Source organism: Schistocerca americana, chromosome 1 (assembly GCF_021461395.2).
Source record: "Schistocerca americana isolate TAMUIC-IGC-003095 chromosome 1, iqSchAmer2.1, whole genome shotgun sequence".
NCBI lineage: Eukaryota > Metazoa > Arthropoda > Insecta > Orthoptera > Acrididae > Schistocerca > Schistocerca americana.
Genome location: NC_060119.1, coordinates 133,070,217 through 133,090,534, shown reverse-complemented (window position 1 = coordinate 133,090,534; position 20,318 = coordinate 133,070,217). Strand labels below are relative to the sequence as shown.

At 41.2% G+C, this 20,318-nt stretch overlaps 1 protein-coding gene across 1 annotated transcript in view; it reads left to right on the top strand.

Moving 5' to 3' along the window:
- Positions 1 to 20,318, top strand: part of LOC124606846 (estradiol 17-beta-dehydrogenase 2-like) — a 173,862-nt gene that overhangs the window by 92,114 nt on the left and 61,430 nt on the right. The window contains exon 5 of the mRNA XM_047138962.1: positions 4,912 to 5,023. Within this exon, the coding sequence (XP_046994918.1) occupies positions 4,912 to 5,023 (112 nt within the window). The remainder of the gene's footprint in view (positions 1 to 4,911; positions 5,024 to 20,318) is intronic.

Genomic DNA, 20,318 nt, shown 5'->3' with positions numbered 1-20,318 from the left:
TAGTGCACTCACTATTTCTTAATTTTAGAATTTGTAGAATTTCTTACTTTTATTAAGTCTGATGTGAAACTAGTTCACTGCTACCCTAATCAGTTGTCACCATCTCCAGTAACCCTCATTCCAAAATGTAACGGTTCATCAATGGCTGAGCTGTTGTCCCTGTCCCTGCCAAACAGAGTGAATGAATACAATCCCCACCTACACCACTTAATGAAGCCATTGCTTCTGCGAACATCAAACTATTGCGCATTTCACCAACACTTCTGAAACTACTTGCAGAGGGTTTGGATGTGCTCTGTTAGAGGATGGTGGGGTCTCATGAGTCAAAAGATGCTCGGTAACAGAATCCCTTTATTATAAAAGTGACCAGTGTCCACGCCTGGTGTGCCCTGAGAGGTAGGCATCCACCAAAACACCTCGACAATGAAGAGTTGCTTTGAAGATTCCTAAAGCTGATGTGTCCAGTGCAGGCCAAGTGTGGCGCAACTATGCGACCGGCGGCCGAACTATGTCAGGAGCTGACGCAGTATAGGGGCACAGACAGGCCGAGAGGGGGGACGGGCTGAGAGCCTGTCCCAGTCGTGGCTGGTGTTTACTTTTCCAGGGAGCGAACCCCGGTCTGGCGTCTGGATGGCGGCGTCTGGAGCAGGTCGACTGCCAGTGGCTCTGTGACTAGGAGAGCATCAGCTCGATCCTCGGCCCTTCAAAGCGATATACTCTGCGTGCTGAAGTGTCCCTGGTTCCGGGAACTAGCCAGGCCTCGACTGCAGGGGGGGAGGCGGCGCCATGTGGGTGTCGCACCACATATTGTGGCACGTGCTCTGTTTGTGGTGTCTAACCCTTTTGCTTACGCTTTCAGCATTACTTGTACATAGTCCAAAACCACGTGCTCAGACTGCTTTCCCCGGGTCAGTGGCAACGCTATGATATTGTGTCCTTTCGGACATGTATCCATATAAGTACATAGTTCTGGCAACACCGGCCATGACCATCTTCTTCTGTGCGGATGCATACATATTCCCCGAAATCTTACGGGACTTGGTAAGAATGTCTTCCACGAGTAGTGAGTGTGTTGGGTTGGGACAGTACGAATGTAGTGTGTGGACATCAAAGGCGAGAATGTGGGTCTCGCGGGAGGAGTGCGCGAGATAGTCGCTGCAGTCGCGCTATCCTCTGTGCCCTCGGTGGCTCAGGTGGATAGAGCGTCTGCCATGTAAGCCGGAGATCCCGGATTCGAGTCCCGGTCGAGGCACACATTTTCATCTGTCCCCTTTGATATACAGTGTGTTACAAAAAGGTACGGCCAAACTTTCAGGAAACATTCCTCACACACAAATAAAGAAAAGATGTTATGTTATGAAAAGATGTTATGTTAATTTCCATGTTAGAGCTCATTTTAGTTTCGTCAGTATGTACTGTTCTTCCTCGATTCACCGCCAGTTGGCCCAATTGAAGGAAGGTAATGTTGACTTTGGTGCTTGTGTTGACATGCGACTCATTGCTCTACAGTACTAGCATCAAGCACATCAGTACGTAGCATCAACAGGTTAGTGCTCATCACGAACGTGGTTTTGCAGTCTGTGTAATGTTTACAAATGCGGAGTTGGCAGATGCCCATTTGATGTATGGATTAGCACGGGGCAATAGCCGTGGCGCGGTATGTTTGTATCGAGACAGATTTCCAGAACGAAAGTGTCTCGACAGGGAGACGTTCGAAGCAATTGATCGGCGTCTTAGGGAGCACGCAACATTCCAGACTATGACTCGCGACTGGGGAAGACCTAGAACGACGAGGACACCTGCAATGGACGAGGCAATTCTTCGTGCAGTTGACGATAACCCTAATGTCAGCGTCAGAGAAGTTGCTGCTGTACAAGGTAACGTTGACCACGTCACTGTGTGAAGAGTGCTACGGGAGAACCAGTCGTTTCCGTACCATGTATAGCGTGTGCAGGCACTATCAGCAGCTGATTGGCCTCCGCGGGTACACATCTGCGAATGGTTCATCCAACAATGTGTCAATCCTCATTTCAGTGCAAATGTTCTCTTTATGGATGAGGCTTCATTCCAACTTGATCAAATTGTAAATTTTCACAATCAACATGTGTGGGCTGACGAGAATCCGCACGCAATTGTGCAATCACGTCATCAAAACAGATTTTCTGTGAACGTTTGGGCAGGCATTGTTGGTGATGTCTTGATTGGGCCCCATGTTCTGCCACCTACGCTCAATGGAGCACGTTATCATGATTTCATACGGGATACTCTACCTGTGCTGCTGGAACATGTGCCTTTACAAGTACGACCCAACATGTGGTCCATGCACGATGGAGCTCCTGCACATTTCAGTCGAAGTGTTCGTACGCTTCTCAACAACAGATTCGGTGACCGATGGATTGTTAGAGGCGGACCAATTCCGTTCTGTGAACGTTTGGGCAGGCATTGTTGGTGATGTCTTGATTGGGCCCCATGTGCTTCCACCTACGCTCAATGGAGCACGTTATCATGATTTCATACGGGATACTCTACCTGTGCTGCTAGAACATGTGCCTTTACAAGTACGACACAACATGTGGTTCATGCACGATGGAGCTCCTGCACATTTCAGTCGAAGTATTCGTCCGCTTCTCAACAACAGATTCGGTGACCGATGGATTGTTAGAGGCGAACCAATTCCGTTCTGTGAACGTTTGGGCAGGCATTGTTGGTGATGTCTTGATTGGGCCCCATGTGCTTCCACCTACGCTCAATGGAGCACGTTATCATGATTTCATACGGGATACTCTACCTGTGCTGCTAGAACATGTGCCTTTACAAGTACGACACAACATGTGGTTCATGCACGATGGAGCTCCTGCACATTTCAGTCGAAGTATTCGTCCGCTTCTCAACAACAGATTCGGTGACCGATGGATTGGTAGAGGAGGACCAATTCCATGGACTCCACGCTCTCCTGACCTCAACCCTCTTAACTTTCATTTATGGGGGCATTTGAAAGCTCTTGTCTACGCAACCCCGGTACCAAATGTAGAGACTCTTCGTGCTCGTATTGTGGACGGCTGTGATACAATACGCCATTCTCCAGGGCTGCATCAGCGCATCAGGGGTTCCATGCGACGGAGGGTGGATGCATGTATCCTCGCTAACGGAGGACATTTTGGCATTTCCTGTAACAAAGTGTTTGAAGTCACGCTGGTACGTTCTATTGCTGTGTGTTTCCATTCCATGATTAATGTGATTTGAAGAGAAGTAATAAAATGAACTCTAACATGGAAAGTAAGCGTTTCCGGACACATGTCCACATAACATCTTTTCTTTCTTTGTGTGTGAGGAATGTTTCCTGAAAGTTTGGCCGTACCTTTTTGTAACACCCTGTATATCAACGCTCACTAGCAGCTGAAAGTATTAACATATAATTCTAATTTCTTTCTGTGGGGGTGCGTTAAAGGAGAGCGTGTACCGTGGTGTGCCTAGAACCCCAGAGGATATGAAACATCGTATTGAGGCAGCGTATGGCAACATTAGACCAGATGTACTGCGTTGTGTAAGACATTCATTACGCGGTAGATTGCAATGTGTGCAGCAAATGATGGGCATCGCTTTGAACGTTTATTGGCCTGAAACGTCGGGACACACTCATTTACATTCTGTAATTGAAAACAAAAAACAAATTTGCAAGTTTAACTAAATTCTCGTGTAAATGTACATTTTCTTCTAACAAATCCGCGGACGTAACGTGCTGTTCAAGTCTCTTGTGTACCTACTTTACATCGCTGTTCTTCTTGTATCACTAATTAATTGGGTTCTTTCCGATACACACGACTGAACTGCTGAGGAGTTATTGAAGCGTAAATTTTACGTTAAAAATTACTCTGGATATACTTAACATTTTACAATGTAACAAACGGCATTAACTATTTTTTTTCTATTCTCAGTCGTGCTAAAAATAATAACAGGTATCCATTTAAAAATCAGGAGAGCGTGTACCGTGGTGTGCCTACAACCCCAGAGGATATGAAACATCGTATTGAGGCAGCGTATTGCAACATTAGACCAGATGTACTGCGTCGTGTAAGACATTCATTCCGTGCGTTTCTCAATAGTTTGTATTAACCAATTGCACCGCCCCTTCTCCTCACTTCTCCTCACTTTCGGCCTGCTTAATTGGTTATTTCGTGTTTGTTGCGGTTTGGGAGGTGTTTCCAGTGGTAATGTTAGGTGATTCACCTGTTTCCCTGGTGGAATATATAGCGAACTAATAAGAAGGCTGTCTGCTATATATGGCAGCCAGCCAACATCATCCATTCATCACTGGTATTCAGTTCACGTGTCAAACTGATCGCGATGACGAATGTTTCTGTTTCTCGCACCATATTTATGACTGGAACTGTGTACCTTTCCACCATCCGCCTTCTTATTATTTCCACCATCGGCCTTCTTATTAGTTCGTTAGTTCGTTACTTCATTACATCTCTCAATAAAATTAAAATTATTCTGGAGATAACATTATCTGTAGTAAAAATCCAGGAGTCCCATAGACTTTTGCGATAACTGTATCTGCTCTGTTGAAAATATTTTACTTTTAATATGTGAAGGAAGAATATTTTCTTATTACTGACCTGTCAGCCCGTAACAACTACTGTGGAAGCTGTTTTTCTCATCAATTGCTTTGTTCATTTTTTGTCAATCGTATTAATATAATCAAAATGCCTGAACTCAGGCTACAATGCACAATTGGCTATAAAGCACACAACATGAATATATATGCACCATTAAAGTTCATTTTCATTGTACAGGCACATATTCATAAGTCCTGAAATTGCTTCAGATTTTTTAGCGTAAATTTTCTCTTTTTCTCTGTTACGTTGAGATAATTCACCTGTTATTTCCTTATGTCTTTGTTTCTTTCAGGACACATATAACAGACACAGAGTGCTTGAAACTGAAGTACTTTGGAAATATTGAAAAGACTTTTCCGGATGATAAAGAAAGTGTTCGACAGGCAAGAAAAAAGAATTGTGAGGTAAGCTGATAAGCAGTCTGAAAATTCAAAAGGCACGAAACACAGAGTTATTAGCATGTATGCCTATTCTTTGCTACTGTTATGGCAATTAATCTTTTCGCTAACACATACCACACCGCAAGCGAAGTTTATTTCCAAGCTTCCTGTAACATGTTGTATAGAAGCAGCTGGGACTATGTGGGAGTTGAGTCGTCATGTAACGTACACTCTAGTTCGCAAAAAAAACATTAGATAGCGAGAAGTGCCGTGATGTTTCGGAAGCGACCAGGGCTTGCATCCCTTCCGATTGGCCAGCCAGATTTTTTCCGTTGCTTCCCTGAGTTCCTTAAGGCAAATGTCGTGATGGTTACTTCGAAAAGGACACGACCATTTTGCTACACCGTACTTTATCAGTCCCAGTTCCTGCTTTGTCTCAGATGACCTTGCTACCAAGGAACTGTTGAGCCCCACTCTTCCTTCAAAGCTCGGGTGGTCGGAGGGGTGTTTCCCTGGTGGAAACGCGAGCACATGAACCCAGGCAGCGCCCTAGCTGAGCGAGGTAAGGTGGCGTCTTCAGTGGCAGAATATGGAATTAAAACTGCAGTACTCACCGAAAATGTATGAAGTGCCTTACAGATATACTATGAGATAAGTACATACCGTGTATGAACAGTAACAGTGAGACGAATTGCAAGCTGCAGATTGAACCAAGCTTGTAAATAAATTATTCATAAAGTTTATAGCATTTGTAATTATTATACTTTATAAGATTCATCACAGAAAGGGAGCAGACAGACGAAGAATAAAACAACACGTCAATTAAAAGTTGATGATGCCAGAAACCGCGATAACACCTCAATTTTGTAATTAAACAAATCAATAAGCACTTACAAACAATTTATTTAAATATGGGCAAAGATGTGCGTAGAAGACGATCTCTCAGCGTTAATACATGGTATCACGTGTGACCAGTCCCGTTCCTTATCCAACTGATTACTAAGTTTATTTCACTATAATGCAACTTATATAATGCATTCAAAGCTGATGGTTTGACTAGAGTTAGTGCTACAGTGCCGGATGTAGCAAGAATTTCATAATGTTATTCATTATTATGAAGTTTACATTCTAATATTCCATTACGCGGTACTGAGCGCTTATTTGAATACGTATCTATGTGCAATTTGTCTGTAAGTTTCTTGATTGGTGGTCATGAAAGGAAGAAGGCTGGATAACGAAGTGGTCATCTGATCAAATCATTAAAACAGCTCGCACAGCATTGCTCTTGCTCATTTTGTTGGCTTTAGTCAGTTCGGCAAGATCCGTATCGAGTTTGGTTGGGAGAGGGGGGGGGGGGGGGGCGGCAAACAGTCGTTGGGGTTTCAGACTGTATTAGAAGGACTTAGAATATTTTTCATCATAGCGAGATAAACAGTCAGAAATTTTTCAAGACGATAAATACGGCTGGAATTTCAAGTCGCTTTCAGTGATTAATTCTTTTTCTTTTACGTGAACTTTATCGCTCTTCAACTGTTTGTAAGCAGTTGTGATTCTGCTGCATAAATTGTCGATTTAAATTGTGTGACGAAATTATTCTGTATTAGTAACAAAAATCTTGATGTTTTCGCTTTGAATGCTAGTGAAATTTTGCCCTGTCGAAATTTTAAGAGCTGATACTACATATCTAACTGATCTGAAAAATTTTCACTTAATTTATCAATATGATATGAGACTACCGATCACATATACGTGCTTATTTAAAATTATTTCTGGTTAAAATTCAAAACATTGTGCTGTAGACAACGTCATTACCTTAGGCGATCCTTTTCACATATTTACTTTCCCTCTTAATTGAACATTTCGTGTTTCATTTCGCTGTTCTTAGTACTAGCAAAAAGGCATCAGAATTTGTTTTTGTTACGTTTTGTACCCTCCCTCCCATGAACCATGGACCTTGCCGTTGGTTGGGAGGCTTGCGTGCCTCAGCGATACAGATAGCCGTACCGTAGGTACAACCACAACGGAAGGGTATCTGTTGAGAGGCCAGACAAACGTGTGGTCCCTGAAGAGGGGCAGCAGCCTTTTCAGTATTTGCAGGGGCAACAGTCTGGATGATTGACTGATTTGGCCTTGTAACAATAACCAAAACGGCCTTGCTGTGCTGGTACTGCGAACGGCTGAAAGCAAGGGGAAACTACGGCCGTAATTTTTCCCGAGGACATGCAGCTTTACTGTACGATTAAATGATGATGGCGTCCTCTTGGGTAAAATATTCCGGAGGTGAAATAGTCCCCCATTCGGATCTCCGGGCGGGGACTACTCAAGAGGATGTCGTTATCAGGAGAAAGAAAACTGGCGTTCTACGGATCGCAGCGTGGAATGTCAGATCCTTTAATCGAGCAGGTAGGTTAGAAAATTTAAAAAGAGAAATGGATAGATTAAAGTTAGATATAGTGGGAATTAGTGAAGTTCGGTGGCAGGAGGAACAAGACTTCTGGTCAGGTGACTACAGGGTTATAAACGCAAAGTCAAATAGGGGTAATGCAGGAGTAGGTTTAATAATGAATAGGAAAATAGGAATGCGGGTAAGCTACTACAAACAGCACAGTGAACGCATTGTTGTGGCCAAGATAGATACGAAGCCCACACCTACTACAGTAGTACAAGTTTATATGCCAACTAGCTAACACTTGGTTTAAGAATCATGATAGAAGGTTGTATACATGGAAGAACCCTGGAGATACTAAAAGGTATCAGATAGATTATATATTGGTAAGACAGAGATTTAGGAACCAGGTTTTAAATTGTAAGACATTTCCAGGGCCAGATGTGGACTCTGACCACAATCTATTGGTTATGACCTGTAGATTAAACCTCAAGAAACTGCAAAAAGGTGGGAATTTAAGGAGATGGGACCTGGCAAATGGCTCTGAGCACTATGGGACTTAACAGCTGTGGTCATCAGTCCCCTAGAACTTAGAACTACTTAAACCTAACTATCCTAAGGACATCACACACATCCATGCCCGAGGCAGGATTCGAACCTGCGACCGTAGCAGTCGCGCGGTTCCGAACTGCGTGCCTAGAACCGCAAGACCACCGCGGCCGGCGAGATGGGACCTGGATAAACTGAAAGAACCAGAGGTTGTACAGAGTTTCAGGGAGACCATAAGAGAAAAATTGACAGGAATGGGGGAAAGAAATACAGTAGAAGAAGAATGGGTAGCTTTGAGGGATGAAGTAGTGAAGGCAGCAGAGGATCAAATAGGTAAAAAGACGAGGGCTAGTAGAAACCCTTGGGTAACAGAAGAAATATTGAATTTAATTGATGAAAGGAGAAAATATAAAAATGCAGTAAATGAAGCAGGCAAAAAGGAATACAAACGTCTCAAAAATGAGATCGACAGGAAGTGCAGAATGGCTAAGCAGGGATGGCTAGAGGACAAGTGTAAGGATGTGGAGGCTTATCTCACTAGGGGTAAGATACGAGTAGATACTGCCTACAGGAAAATTAAAGAGGCCTTTGGAGATAAGAGAACCACTTGTATGAACATCAAGAGCTCAGATGGATACCCAGTTCTAAGCAAAGAAGGGAAAGCAGAAAGGTGGAAGGAGTATATAGAGGGTCTATACAAGGGCGATGTACTTGAGAAAAATATTATGGAAATGGAAGAGAACGTAGATGAAGATGAAATGGGAGATACGATACTGCGTGAAGAGTTTGACAGAGCACTGAAAGACCTGAGTCGAAACAAGGCCCCCGGAGTAGACAACATTCCATTAGAACTACTGACAGCCTTGGGAGAGCCAGTCCTCACAAAACTCTACAGTCTGGTGAGCAAGATGTATGAAACGGGCGAAATACCCTCAGACTTCAAGAAGAATATAATAATTCCAATCCCAAAGAAAGCAGTTGTTGACAGATGTGAAAATTACGGAACAATCAGTTTAATAAGCCACAGCTGCAAAATACTAACACGAATTCTTTACAGACGAATGGAAAAACTGGTAGAAGCCGACCTCGGGGAAGATCAGTTTGGATTCCGTAGAAATACTGGAACACGTGAGGCAATACTGACCTTACGACTTATCTTAGAAGAAAGATTAAGGAAAGGCAAACCTACGTTTCTAGCATTTGTAGACTTAGAGAAAGCTTTTGACAATGTTGACTGGAATACTCTCTTTCAAATTCGAAAGGTGGCAGGGGTAAAATACAGGGAGCGAAAGGCTATTTTCAATTTGTACAGAAACCAGATGGCATTTATAAGAGTCGAGGGACGCGAAAGGGAAGCAGTGGTTGGGAAGGGAGTAAGACAGGGTTGCAGCCTCTCCCCGATGTTATTCAATCTGTATATTGAGCAAGCAGTAAAGGAAACAAAAGAAAAGTTCTGAGTAGGTATTAAAATCCATGGAGAAGAAATAAAAACTTTGAGGTTCGCCGATGACGTTGTAATTCTGTCAGAGACAGCAAAGGACTTGGAAGAGCAGTTGAACGGAATGGACGGTGCCTTGAAGGGAGGATATAAGATGAACATCAACAAAAGCAAAACGAGGATAATGGAATGTAGTAGGATTAAGTCGGGTGATGCTGAGGGAATTAGATTAGGAAATGAGACACTTAAAGTAGTAAAGGAGTTTTGCTATTTGGGGAGCAAAATAACTGATGATGGTCGAAGTAGATAGGATATAAAATGTAGACTGGCAATGGCAAGGAAAGCGTTTCTGAAGAAGAGAAATTTGTTAACATCGAGTATAGATTTAAGTGTCAGGAAGTCATTTCTGAAAGTATTTGTATGGAGTGTAGCCATGTATGGAAGTGAAACATGGACGGTAAATAGTTTGGACAAGAAGAGAATAGAAGCTTTCGAAATGTGGTGCTACAGAAGAATGCTGAAGATTAGATGGGTAGATCACATAACTAATGAGGAAGTATTGAATAGGATTGGGGAGAAGAGAAGTTTGTGGCACAACTTGACCAGAAGAAGGGATCGGTTGGTAGGACATGTTCAGAGGCATCAAGGGATCACCAATTTAGTATTGGAGGGCAGCGTGGAGGGTAAAAATCGTAGAGGGAGACCAAGAGATGAATACACTAAGCAGATTCAGAAGGATGTAGGTTGCAGTATGTAGTGGGAGATGAAGAAGCTTGCACAGGATAGAGTAGCATGGAGAGCTGCATCAAACCAGTCTCAGGACTGAAGACCACAACAACAACACATTTTGTACTTAAGAGCATCGGTGATTTTAGAGAGGCACACTGAAATATTAGGCCGTGCTTTGTCAAAAGCAATCTGTTTGTGCAGTCACAGTGACGCGTCATCAGCTGGTGCAACTTGAGGCATAAAGCCTATCCCGTTATAATATTAATACTGCTATAAACAATGGTTCAAGTGGCTCCGAGCACTATGGGACTTAACATCTTCAGTCCCCTAGAACTTAGCACTACTTAAACCTGACTAACCTAAGGACATCACACACATCCATGCCCGAGGCAGGAATCGAACCTGCGACCGTAGCGGTCACGCGGTTCCAGACTGTAGCGCCTAGAACCGCTCGGCCACAACGGCCGGCCGAATGCATAGTTAAGAGTTTTTTTGGACGTGATGATGCTCTGATCGTGGACTGAAATCGATCATCTCTAATAAAATGTAATGTTACAGCTGTCTTATGCATAATGCAGTTCTATACTTTCATTAAAGCTGTACAACGCCGCCTCCATAAAATTAGACATTTATTACTTTGGATCTTAGGCCTGCTTTGAGGTTATGTTTCACTGGTCATACAGAGACAGGAAGGCTATGATACTTACCGAACAGAACTATGATGCCAAGGTTCTCTAAAAAGTTTTCAGACTGTTTCTTCTTTCCTTATCACAATCAGCTATTAACCCTTCTAATACCGAGCATTTTTTGTTACACTGAGCACCATTGGGGTCTTTAATGACCCCAACGGAATTTAATTTTTATTAAGGATAGTTTTAATAATGGTTGAATAAAATCACATTCCTTATTTTTTCTACTATCTAAAACATGATGTCAGTGACATTACATTAAATTTAATGCATATTTTTTTAAATTATTTATTTGCGTAAAATTTACAAGCGATTCTCATGAAATTACAAACATTTTTTATTAAATTCCGAACTGACATTTATGACGCATTACACTTACAGCAATATATTGCAGAGTGGTTTATTCACATAGAACATCCACATTTTGAACATTTATCGGCGAATTTTCTCTCCTCAGACCTTTTACAAAACGGACACCTTCCTCTTTATTTTGTCTGTACCGTTGATGGAAGTACTAGGGAAATAATTTTGTCTGGCTTTCTTCCGACGAGCTGCTTTCCTAATTCTATGAGAAATACTCGTCTCTTGTAGTTGGTCCTTTCTGCCCAGTCTGGTGTAAGATGTAGCCATATGATAAATGCATTCAGTGCACTGATATCAATCATGTTGTAAAATAATACCATTGGCCACCTTCTGCTCATCCTTTTTGTAGTGTACGTTCTAACCAGCTTGTCCATGGTATCTACTCCTGATTTTGTTTTATTATAATCCAGAATCATTACTGGCTTGCATTCTTCAAGATCTTCCACTTCCTCCCTTGAATGCATTGTACTGAGAAAAGCTACAACTTTTCCCTTTTTCGGAGAATATGAAACAATTGAAGCATGCTCTTGGAATCGAAAAATAGATGAATATTTGACTCGACCTTTGGTCTGAGTGAAAGCTTGTGGTAGTTCTCCTTTATTTTTTCTAATTGTTCCTAGGAGTGTGACATTGATTTTCAGAAGTTCTCTCGCCAAACTAAAGCTAGTGTAAACTTGTATATTGAGAAAGTAAGACGTTGCACTATCACTTGCAGCCCATAATTTCAACCTATATTTTCTACATCTACATCTACATTTATACTCCGCAAGCCACCCAACGGTGTGTGGCGGAGGGCACTTTACGTGTCACTGTCATTACCTCTCTTTCCTGTTCCAGTCGCGTATGGTTCGCGGGAAGAACGACTGTCTGAAAGCCTCCGTGCGCGCTCTAATCTCTCTAATTTTACATTCGTGATCTCCTCGGGAGGTATAAGTAGGGGGAAGCAATATATTCGATACCTCATCCAGAAACGCACCCTCTCGAAACCTGGCGAGCAAGCTACACCGCGATGCAGAGCGCCTCTCTTGCAGAGTCTGCCACTTGAGTTTATTAAACATCTCCGTAACGCTATCACGGTTACCAAATAACCCTGTGGCGAAACGCGCCGCTCTTCTTTGGATCTTCTCTATCTCCTCCGTCAGACCGATCTGGTACGGATCCCACACTGATGAGCAATACTCAAGTATAGGTCGAACGAATGTTTTGTAAGCCACCTCCTTTGTTGATGGACTACATTTTCTAAGCACTCTCCCAATGAATCTCAACCTGGTACCCGCCTTACCAACAATTAATTTTATATGATCATTCCACTTCAAATCGTTCCGCACGCATACTCCCAGATATTTTACAGAAGTAACTGCTACCAGTGTTTGTTCCGCTATCATATAGTCATTTCCTGGTTTTGAAGGAATATATTGCTGAAATGGACATCTACCACGAAATGCCACAAGTTGTTCAGCAATTGTTACGTTGCTGTGAGGAACATATGCTTCTTGAAATGTGTGTACCCTCTTTTAAAATACTTCTCTAATGGGAGTCAGCTTGTCAGGAGCACGGTTGTGACGTTTCACATCTGCGTCATCAAATCGGATGCACTTTGAAATTTGCGTAAAGCGATTTCTAGCCATTGCTTCACTAAAAATGGGTCTACAATCCTCATTGTTCCACAGATGTGTAACTACTTCATTATAGGCCTTGTAAGCACATGCTAGGCTCAAGAGCCGGCCGCGGTGGTCTAGCGGTTCTAGCCGCTCAGTCCGGAACCGCGCGACTGCTACGGTCGCAGGTTCGAATCCTGCCTCGAGCATGGGTGCGTGTGATATCCTTAGGTTAGTTAGGTTTAAGTAGTTCTAAGTTCTAGGGGACTGATGACCACAGATGTCCCATAGTGCTCAGAGCCATTTTAGCTAGGCTCAAGATACCGATAAAGCACTTCAGTTCAATGGCATCTACTGGTTTCCATTTACTACCGTAAACAAGACTACCCTCTTTGTTAGTCCACTTTAGAATTGCATCAACAATGTTTCTCCTAAGAAACAACTGAAAGGCTGATTCTATGGAGTCTACATTTTTCACTGCGAATTTTGTTGGACCTGGCTTTACTCGCATTACGTTCCATCTCTCTCCTCTTCCAAAAGCTTTTCTCAGCTCGTGTTTGTGCCACAATTCTTTTTTGTTTTTAGACCTACACAAAATAAAAAAAATAAAAAAAATGTAATACGCAAAATACAAGTCTCCACTTGTATGGAACAAATAACTGTTGGCTTATAAAGTGTTGGCAACAATCACACGTTACAACAATATTTACAAGAATAAAACAAAGGAAATACAGCAACAGTTACGGATTCAACGCAGCATTATTGGGTAATAATACCGCAAGAGAGAAATGGGGTCGCATTTAACCCCAATGGTATTCAGTATTTCTCTCTTGATTTTCTGCAAAACTAAATATTTTCAAAAAGTTATATTAATATATTACGAACCCATTACTTAATTCAGGAAAAGTCTGAATTTTTCATAATTTTTAGGAATAGGAAATAAGTTATATTTTACAGAAAAACTATGGCCTGGCGTCATTATAGACCCCACGGTATTAGGAGGGTTAAATACTGTAATACCAAGAAATAGCTCCAAGATAACGTCTATGACATGTTTATCTCCGAAGTCACATTTCCCGACAGTTTAGCACAACAAATCATACAAAAAATGACGCATTCAAGAGAGATCTTTAATGTGGTGTATGGCAAACTGCATATTTTCGTAACGGAAGTGTAACTACGAATTTTAGCTTCAGAAACATCTAAAACACAAAGGCTGCTCAGTTTGCGTCTATCAACTAATCGCAGAGCAAGATTGTGACATGAAGAAAACATCTAATATCGCTGTTTCGTCTTACAAACTCATAGACACTGCAGAATCTTCCCGATATTCTGGTGGAATTTGTTGTACAGCTTTGCCACATCAGTAAACGTATGGTCATTAAACGTAGTTATTCCGTCAGTTTTAAACTCTGTAAGATGCTTTCCTGTTGTCAGAGGCTCAATGTCGAGACCATCTCCTTTAAATACGATGTAACCATCACTTTTAAACAGGTACAAACGTGAAGTGAGGTTTATAGAGAGAGTTTTGGAATATCCTCTATTGTAGTGAACATCGTAGGATCTGTCGTTTTCTGTGGGTACTTAAACATATGACCAATTTCCACTGTTTTAACAGTAAATGCTGACAATCTTGTATTCCCCAGTCACATACAGGTTTTTCTATGTACCATGTTTAACATTAGAAGAAGCAATCCGTTAATTTGATGGGTGCCGTTTTATTTGGTATTTTTAGAAAGGTAGACAAATATGGATATATACCAATCTATTTCCTATTGTTTATACAGTTTACCATCATAGGTTCACTTTTTTCTGAAGAATTATTTGGTACAATGAATATTTGATACCTAACATTTACTGAAAATATATATGATAACAAAACGTAAAAGTGGTTAATTTCCCGTAGCAAAAACACGTGTGTTAACTTAGTTTTGAATAGCACAATACACAGTAGGGAAAACCTTTGTGACCTTGATTTCGCTCATCCAGTGACACCGAAGACATGTGTATTCATCAACTTAAATGTGTTCCACGAACATATTTTCTGGACTCTGTACATAAATGCTTGTTCCTGTACTTCACTCCATATCCTCCAATTTGACAAATATTGCGAATGTTGATATGTTGCGGTACAGCATTAGGAAGTGAATTTTATACCCTTGTGGCCTTTTATGCTGAAGCCAACTCTTCTTCCAGCTAATATATGAACACATGTCTGGTTACTTTTTCACCTGTTACTTCCTTATAAAGTGACCATGCATTAATAGCTACCAAGCCATCTGCGAGATCCATACATCAAAAGAAGCTCGTTTTTGGTCTCCTTCCCCAGACAGCATGCCACGTGGGCTGTGTACTAATGTGCTACAGCAGATTTTGGTGACTGAGGGATTTCCCTTTTAGATTTCTTCAGAGTACTTACAATGCTTGCACTTTTACATTACAAACTTACTGCAAGGCATTTGGTTGTGGAAAAATTGCCACATGTAATATGTTTTCCTGTGGATAACAAGGGCTGCAAGAGAAACATATGTGGGACTCTGCCCATCTTTACATAGGTAAGGAAAATCACTCACCAAATACGTAGAATTTGTATCAATTTCAAGCCAAAACTTTATTCCAAATTTGTCTGTTTATTGGTAATATATTGAATTAAAGAGTATCTAGGACTAAATGGAAACAGTTACTCAGCCGCAGTGATATTTTCACTTAGATTTTAACTCTGCGAAGAACTGGCAGTGAAAGGACTCCAGACAGTGGCAGGAGGTGCAAAGCGATCTGTTCTTATTCCTTTGGAACACGTGTCCTTTTCATAAAATGGCATAAACCAACCACAGAATTTCCGGAAAAATTGTGGTCTTCACATATTCGACCATGACAACTTCAACGGGTAGTTTGTTTCTCGTAAACATATAGTGGCTTCTATTGTATCCAGTCATCATCATTCAGTTTTAGACGGGCTCTACTTTCTGTACACCTCTTTATGTTTTGAAGTATGCTATCATCAATTAGTAGCCTCCATGTAATAGAACATATACGTTTTCTGACAGACTCCTTCGCGAAGTTTTAGGTCCCAGTGCTACCTTAAAAATGTTCTATCGTGGCCGTCTTCCAGGAATGTTTGTGTCGGTACTATAATCGTTAGCTGTTTTACAACTTTCAGTGAAATGACTTCCTTTCACCTGAGATTTTGTTTCCTTCTAATGTTGTTAGCTGGGGGTAATGGCACAATGTTCTTTAACATACCTGAAAAATATGCTATAGAATAATTCAGTTAGAACTTAAATAACGAATTTCAAATTATTATACAGCGAAATCTTAGGAAACCTTATAAAACTTCTCGAAATTTGAGTAGAAATACAGTAGTACTCTTACTACTGTTACTATTACTTCTACTATTATTACTACTACTGCTACTACTACTATTACTCTAAATCTACGTCTACATGGTTACTCTGCAATTCACACTTAAGTGCCTGGCAGAGGGTTCATCGAACCATTTTCATACTACTTCTCTACCATTCCACTCTCGAATGGCGCGTGGGAAAAAGGAACTCCTAAATTTTTCCGTTCGAGCTCTGATTTCTCTTATTTTGTTATGATGATCGTTTCTCCCTGCGTAGGTGGGTATGAACAAAGCATTTTCGCATTCCGATGAGAAAGTTGGTGATTAAAATTTCTGAAATAGATCTCGCCCCAAAGAAAACCGCCTTTGTTTCAGTGACTGCCACCCCAAATCGCGTATCATATCAGTGACACTCTCACCCCTATTGCGCGATAACACGAAACAGGCTACCCTTCTTTGCACTTTTTCGATGTCCTCCGTCAATCCTACCTGGTAAGGATCCCACACCGTGCAGCAATATTCCAGAAGAGGACGGACAAGTGTAATGTAGGCTGTCTCTTTAGTGGGTTTGTCGCATCTTCTAAGTGTTCTGAGAGTAATAATAATAATAATAATGTAAATGCTATACAGACGCATATGCTTTAGGTAAAGCAACATTGGTATATTTCTCTTCGGTCTGTCCATGTCCGTTAAGAACAACGCCGCTGTCCGAGAAGTCACTGATTTCATCGATGAGAGTGATATATTCATCATCATCACTAGCGTTTGCGGCGTCATATTCTCGTAATTCGTCGATTTCACAAATATTACAACAATTTTCAGCTTGGAACTCATCATTTGATATTGAAATAAAATATTTTAAAATTTTTTCATTAGGGACACCACGTCTGCGAAACGCCTTTATGAAACAATTGAAACATGGTCAACACAAACTGCATCACTTGACCAGTAAAGCTTCCTTCCACATCGACAAAGGGTCTGCAGAATGCCAAAAACCAGCAAAGCAAACAGTAGTACCTGTCAAAATAATGAATGGCAGACCTTCTAGTACGTGTCCATTGAGCCACTTTTCAGAAAGGTCGTAAACGGGCAGTTCTTTGCAGACGTGTACCTCAAACGTTTTCATTAAATGGCATATAAAATGGGTTGTTGTAGCTGTTGTGGTCTTCAGTCCTGATACTGGTTTGATGCAGCTACTATATCCTGTGCAAGATTCTTCATCTCCCAGTACCTACTGCAGCCTACATCCTTCTGAATCTGCTTAGTGTATTCATCTCTTGGTCTCCCTCTACGATTTTTACCCTCCACGCTGCCCTCCAATACTAAATTGCTGATCCCTTGATATCTCAGAATATGTCCTACCAACCGATCCCTTCTTCTAGTCAAGTTGTGCCACAAGCTCCTCTTCTCCAAAATTCTATTCAATACCTCCTCATTAGGTATGTGATCTATCCATCTAATCTTCAGCATTCTTCTGTAGCACCACATTTCGAAAGCTTCTATTCTCTTCTTGTCTAACTATTTATTGTCCACGTTTCACTTCCATACATGGCTACACTCCATACAAATACTTTAAGAAACAACTTCCTGACATTTAAATCTATACTCGATGTTAACAAATTTTTCTTCTTCAGAAGCGCTTTCCTTGCCATTGCTAGTCTACATTTTATATCCTCTCTACTTCGACCATCATCAGTTATTTTGCTCCCCAAATAGCAAAAATCCTTTACTACTTTAAGTGTCTCATTTCCTAATCTAATTCCCTCAGCATCACCCGACTTAATTCGACTACATTCCATTATCCTCGTTTTGCTTTTGTTGATGTTCATCTTATACCCTCCTTTCAAGACACTGTCCATTCCGTTCAACTGCTCTTCCAAGTCCCTTGCTGTCTCTGGCAGAATTACAATGTCATCAGCGAACCTCAAAGTTTTTATTTCTTCTCCATGGATTTTAATACCTACTCAGAACTTTTCTTTTGTTTCCTTTATTGCTTGCTCAATAGACAGATTGAATAACATCGGGGATAGGCTACAATCCTGTCTCGCTCCCTTCCCAACCACTGCTTCCCTTTCATGCCCCTCGACTCTTGTAACTGCCATCTGGTTTCTGTACAAATTGTAAATAGCCTTTCGATCCCTATATTTTACCCCTGCCACCTTTCGAATTTGAAAGAGAGTATTCCAATCAACATTGTCAAAAGCTTTCTCTAAGTCTATAAATGCTAGAAACGTAGGTTTGCCTTTCCTTAATCTTTCTTCTAAGATAAGTCATAAGGTCAGTATTGCCTCACGTGTTCCAACATTTCTACGGAATCCAAACTGATCTTCCCCGAGGTCGGCTTCTACCAGTTTTTCCATTCGTCTGTAAAGAATTCGTGTTAGTATTTTGCAGCTGTGGCTTATTAAACTGATTGTTCCGTAATTTTCACATCTGTCAACAACTGCTTTCTTTGGGATTGGAATTATTATATTCTTCTTGAAGTCTGAGGGTATTTCGCCCGTTTCATACATCTTGCTCACCAGACTGTAGAGTTTTGTGAGGACTGGCTCTCCCAAGGCTGTCAGTAGTTCTAATGGAATGTTGTCTACTCCGGGGGCCTTGTTTCGACTCAGGTCTTTCAGTGCTCTGTCAAACTCTTCACGCAGTATCGTATCTCCCATTTCATCTTCATCTACGTTCTCTTCCATTTCCATAATATTTTTCTCAAGTACATCGCCCTTGTATAGACCCTCTATATACTCCTTCCACCTTTCTGCTTTCCCTTCTTTGCTTAGAACTGGGTTTCCATCTGAGCTCTTGATGTTCATACAAGTGGTTCTCTTATCTCCAAAGGCCTCTTTAATTTTCCTGTAGGCAGTATCTACTCGTATCTTACCCCTAGTGAGATAAGCCTCCACATCCTTACACTTGTCCTCTAGCCATCCCTGCTTAGCCATTCTGCACTTCCTGTCGATCTCATTTTTGAGACGTTTGTATTCCTTTTTGCCTGCTTCATTTACTGCATTTTTATATTTTCTCCTTTCATCAATTAAATTCAATATTTCTTCTGTTACCCAAGGGTTTCTACTAGCCCTCGTCTTTTTACCTATTTGATCCTCTGCTGCCTTCACTACTTCATCCCTCAAAGCTACCCATTCTTCTTCTACTGTATTTCTTCACCCCATACCTGTGAATTGTTCCCTTATGGTCTCCTGAAACTCGGTACAACCTCTGGTTTTTTCAGTTTATCCAGGTCCCATCTCCTTAAATTCCCACCTTTTTGCAGTTTCTTCAGCTTTAATCTACAGTTCATAACCAATAGATTGCGGTCTGAGTCCACATCTGCACCTGGAAATATCTTACAATTTAAAACCTGGTTCCTAAATCTCTGTCTTACCATTATATAATCTATCTGATACCTCTTAGTATCTCCAGGGTTCTTCCATGTATACAACCTTCTTCAATGATTCTTGAACCAAGTGTTAGCTATGATTAAGTTATGCTCTGCACAAAATTCTACCACGCGCCTTCCTCTTTCATTTCTTAACCCTAATCCACATTCACCTACTATATTTTCTTCTCTCCCTTTTCCTACTCTCGTATTCCAATCACCCATGACTATTAAATTTTCACCTCCCTTCACCACCTGAATAATTTCTTTTATCTCATCATACGTTTCATCAATTTCTTCATTATCTGCAGATGTACTTGCCGTATAAACTTTCGAAGCTCTCTGTTGGATTCCTTTCATGTTAATTTCTTAAATATGTTGTCATTTATGGCATAAATTCCTCTTCTAAATTTACTATGGTGTTTCTATTTGGGAGGAGACTGAGCAGTGAAACGTGTTACTTTTACACATAAACAAGAACGATCTGTCACACAGTACACTTTAAAACACAGTTTATATGTAATTCATGTCACACAGTCTCATACGGAACCTACATCCGTTTTCTTTCATATACTGTATATGATAAGATACTGTCATCCCCCTTCCCTTCTGTGTGAAAGAATGAATGAGCAAATGTATTTCTAGTTGCATGCTGGATGGTAGCAGACAAGACTGTCTGCTAGATAACAGTAGGACCAACGTCGGAACGGGTAGCTACGCTTTCTAAATGCAGAGAGGTTTCTATCCTTAGTATGGTCCTGTCCGTCCCTTGTCATGTTGGTATAGGAAGCTGCCTCTCTGGTCACTTCCGTTGGTATTTGTGAGCCACCCCTCAGGAAGGGACCACGGCA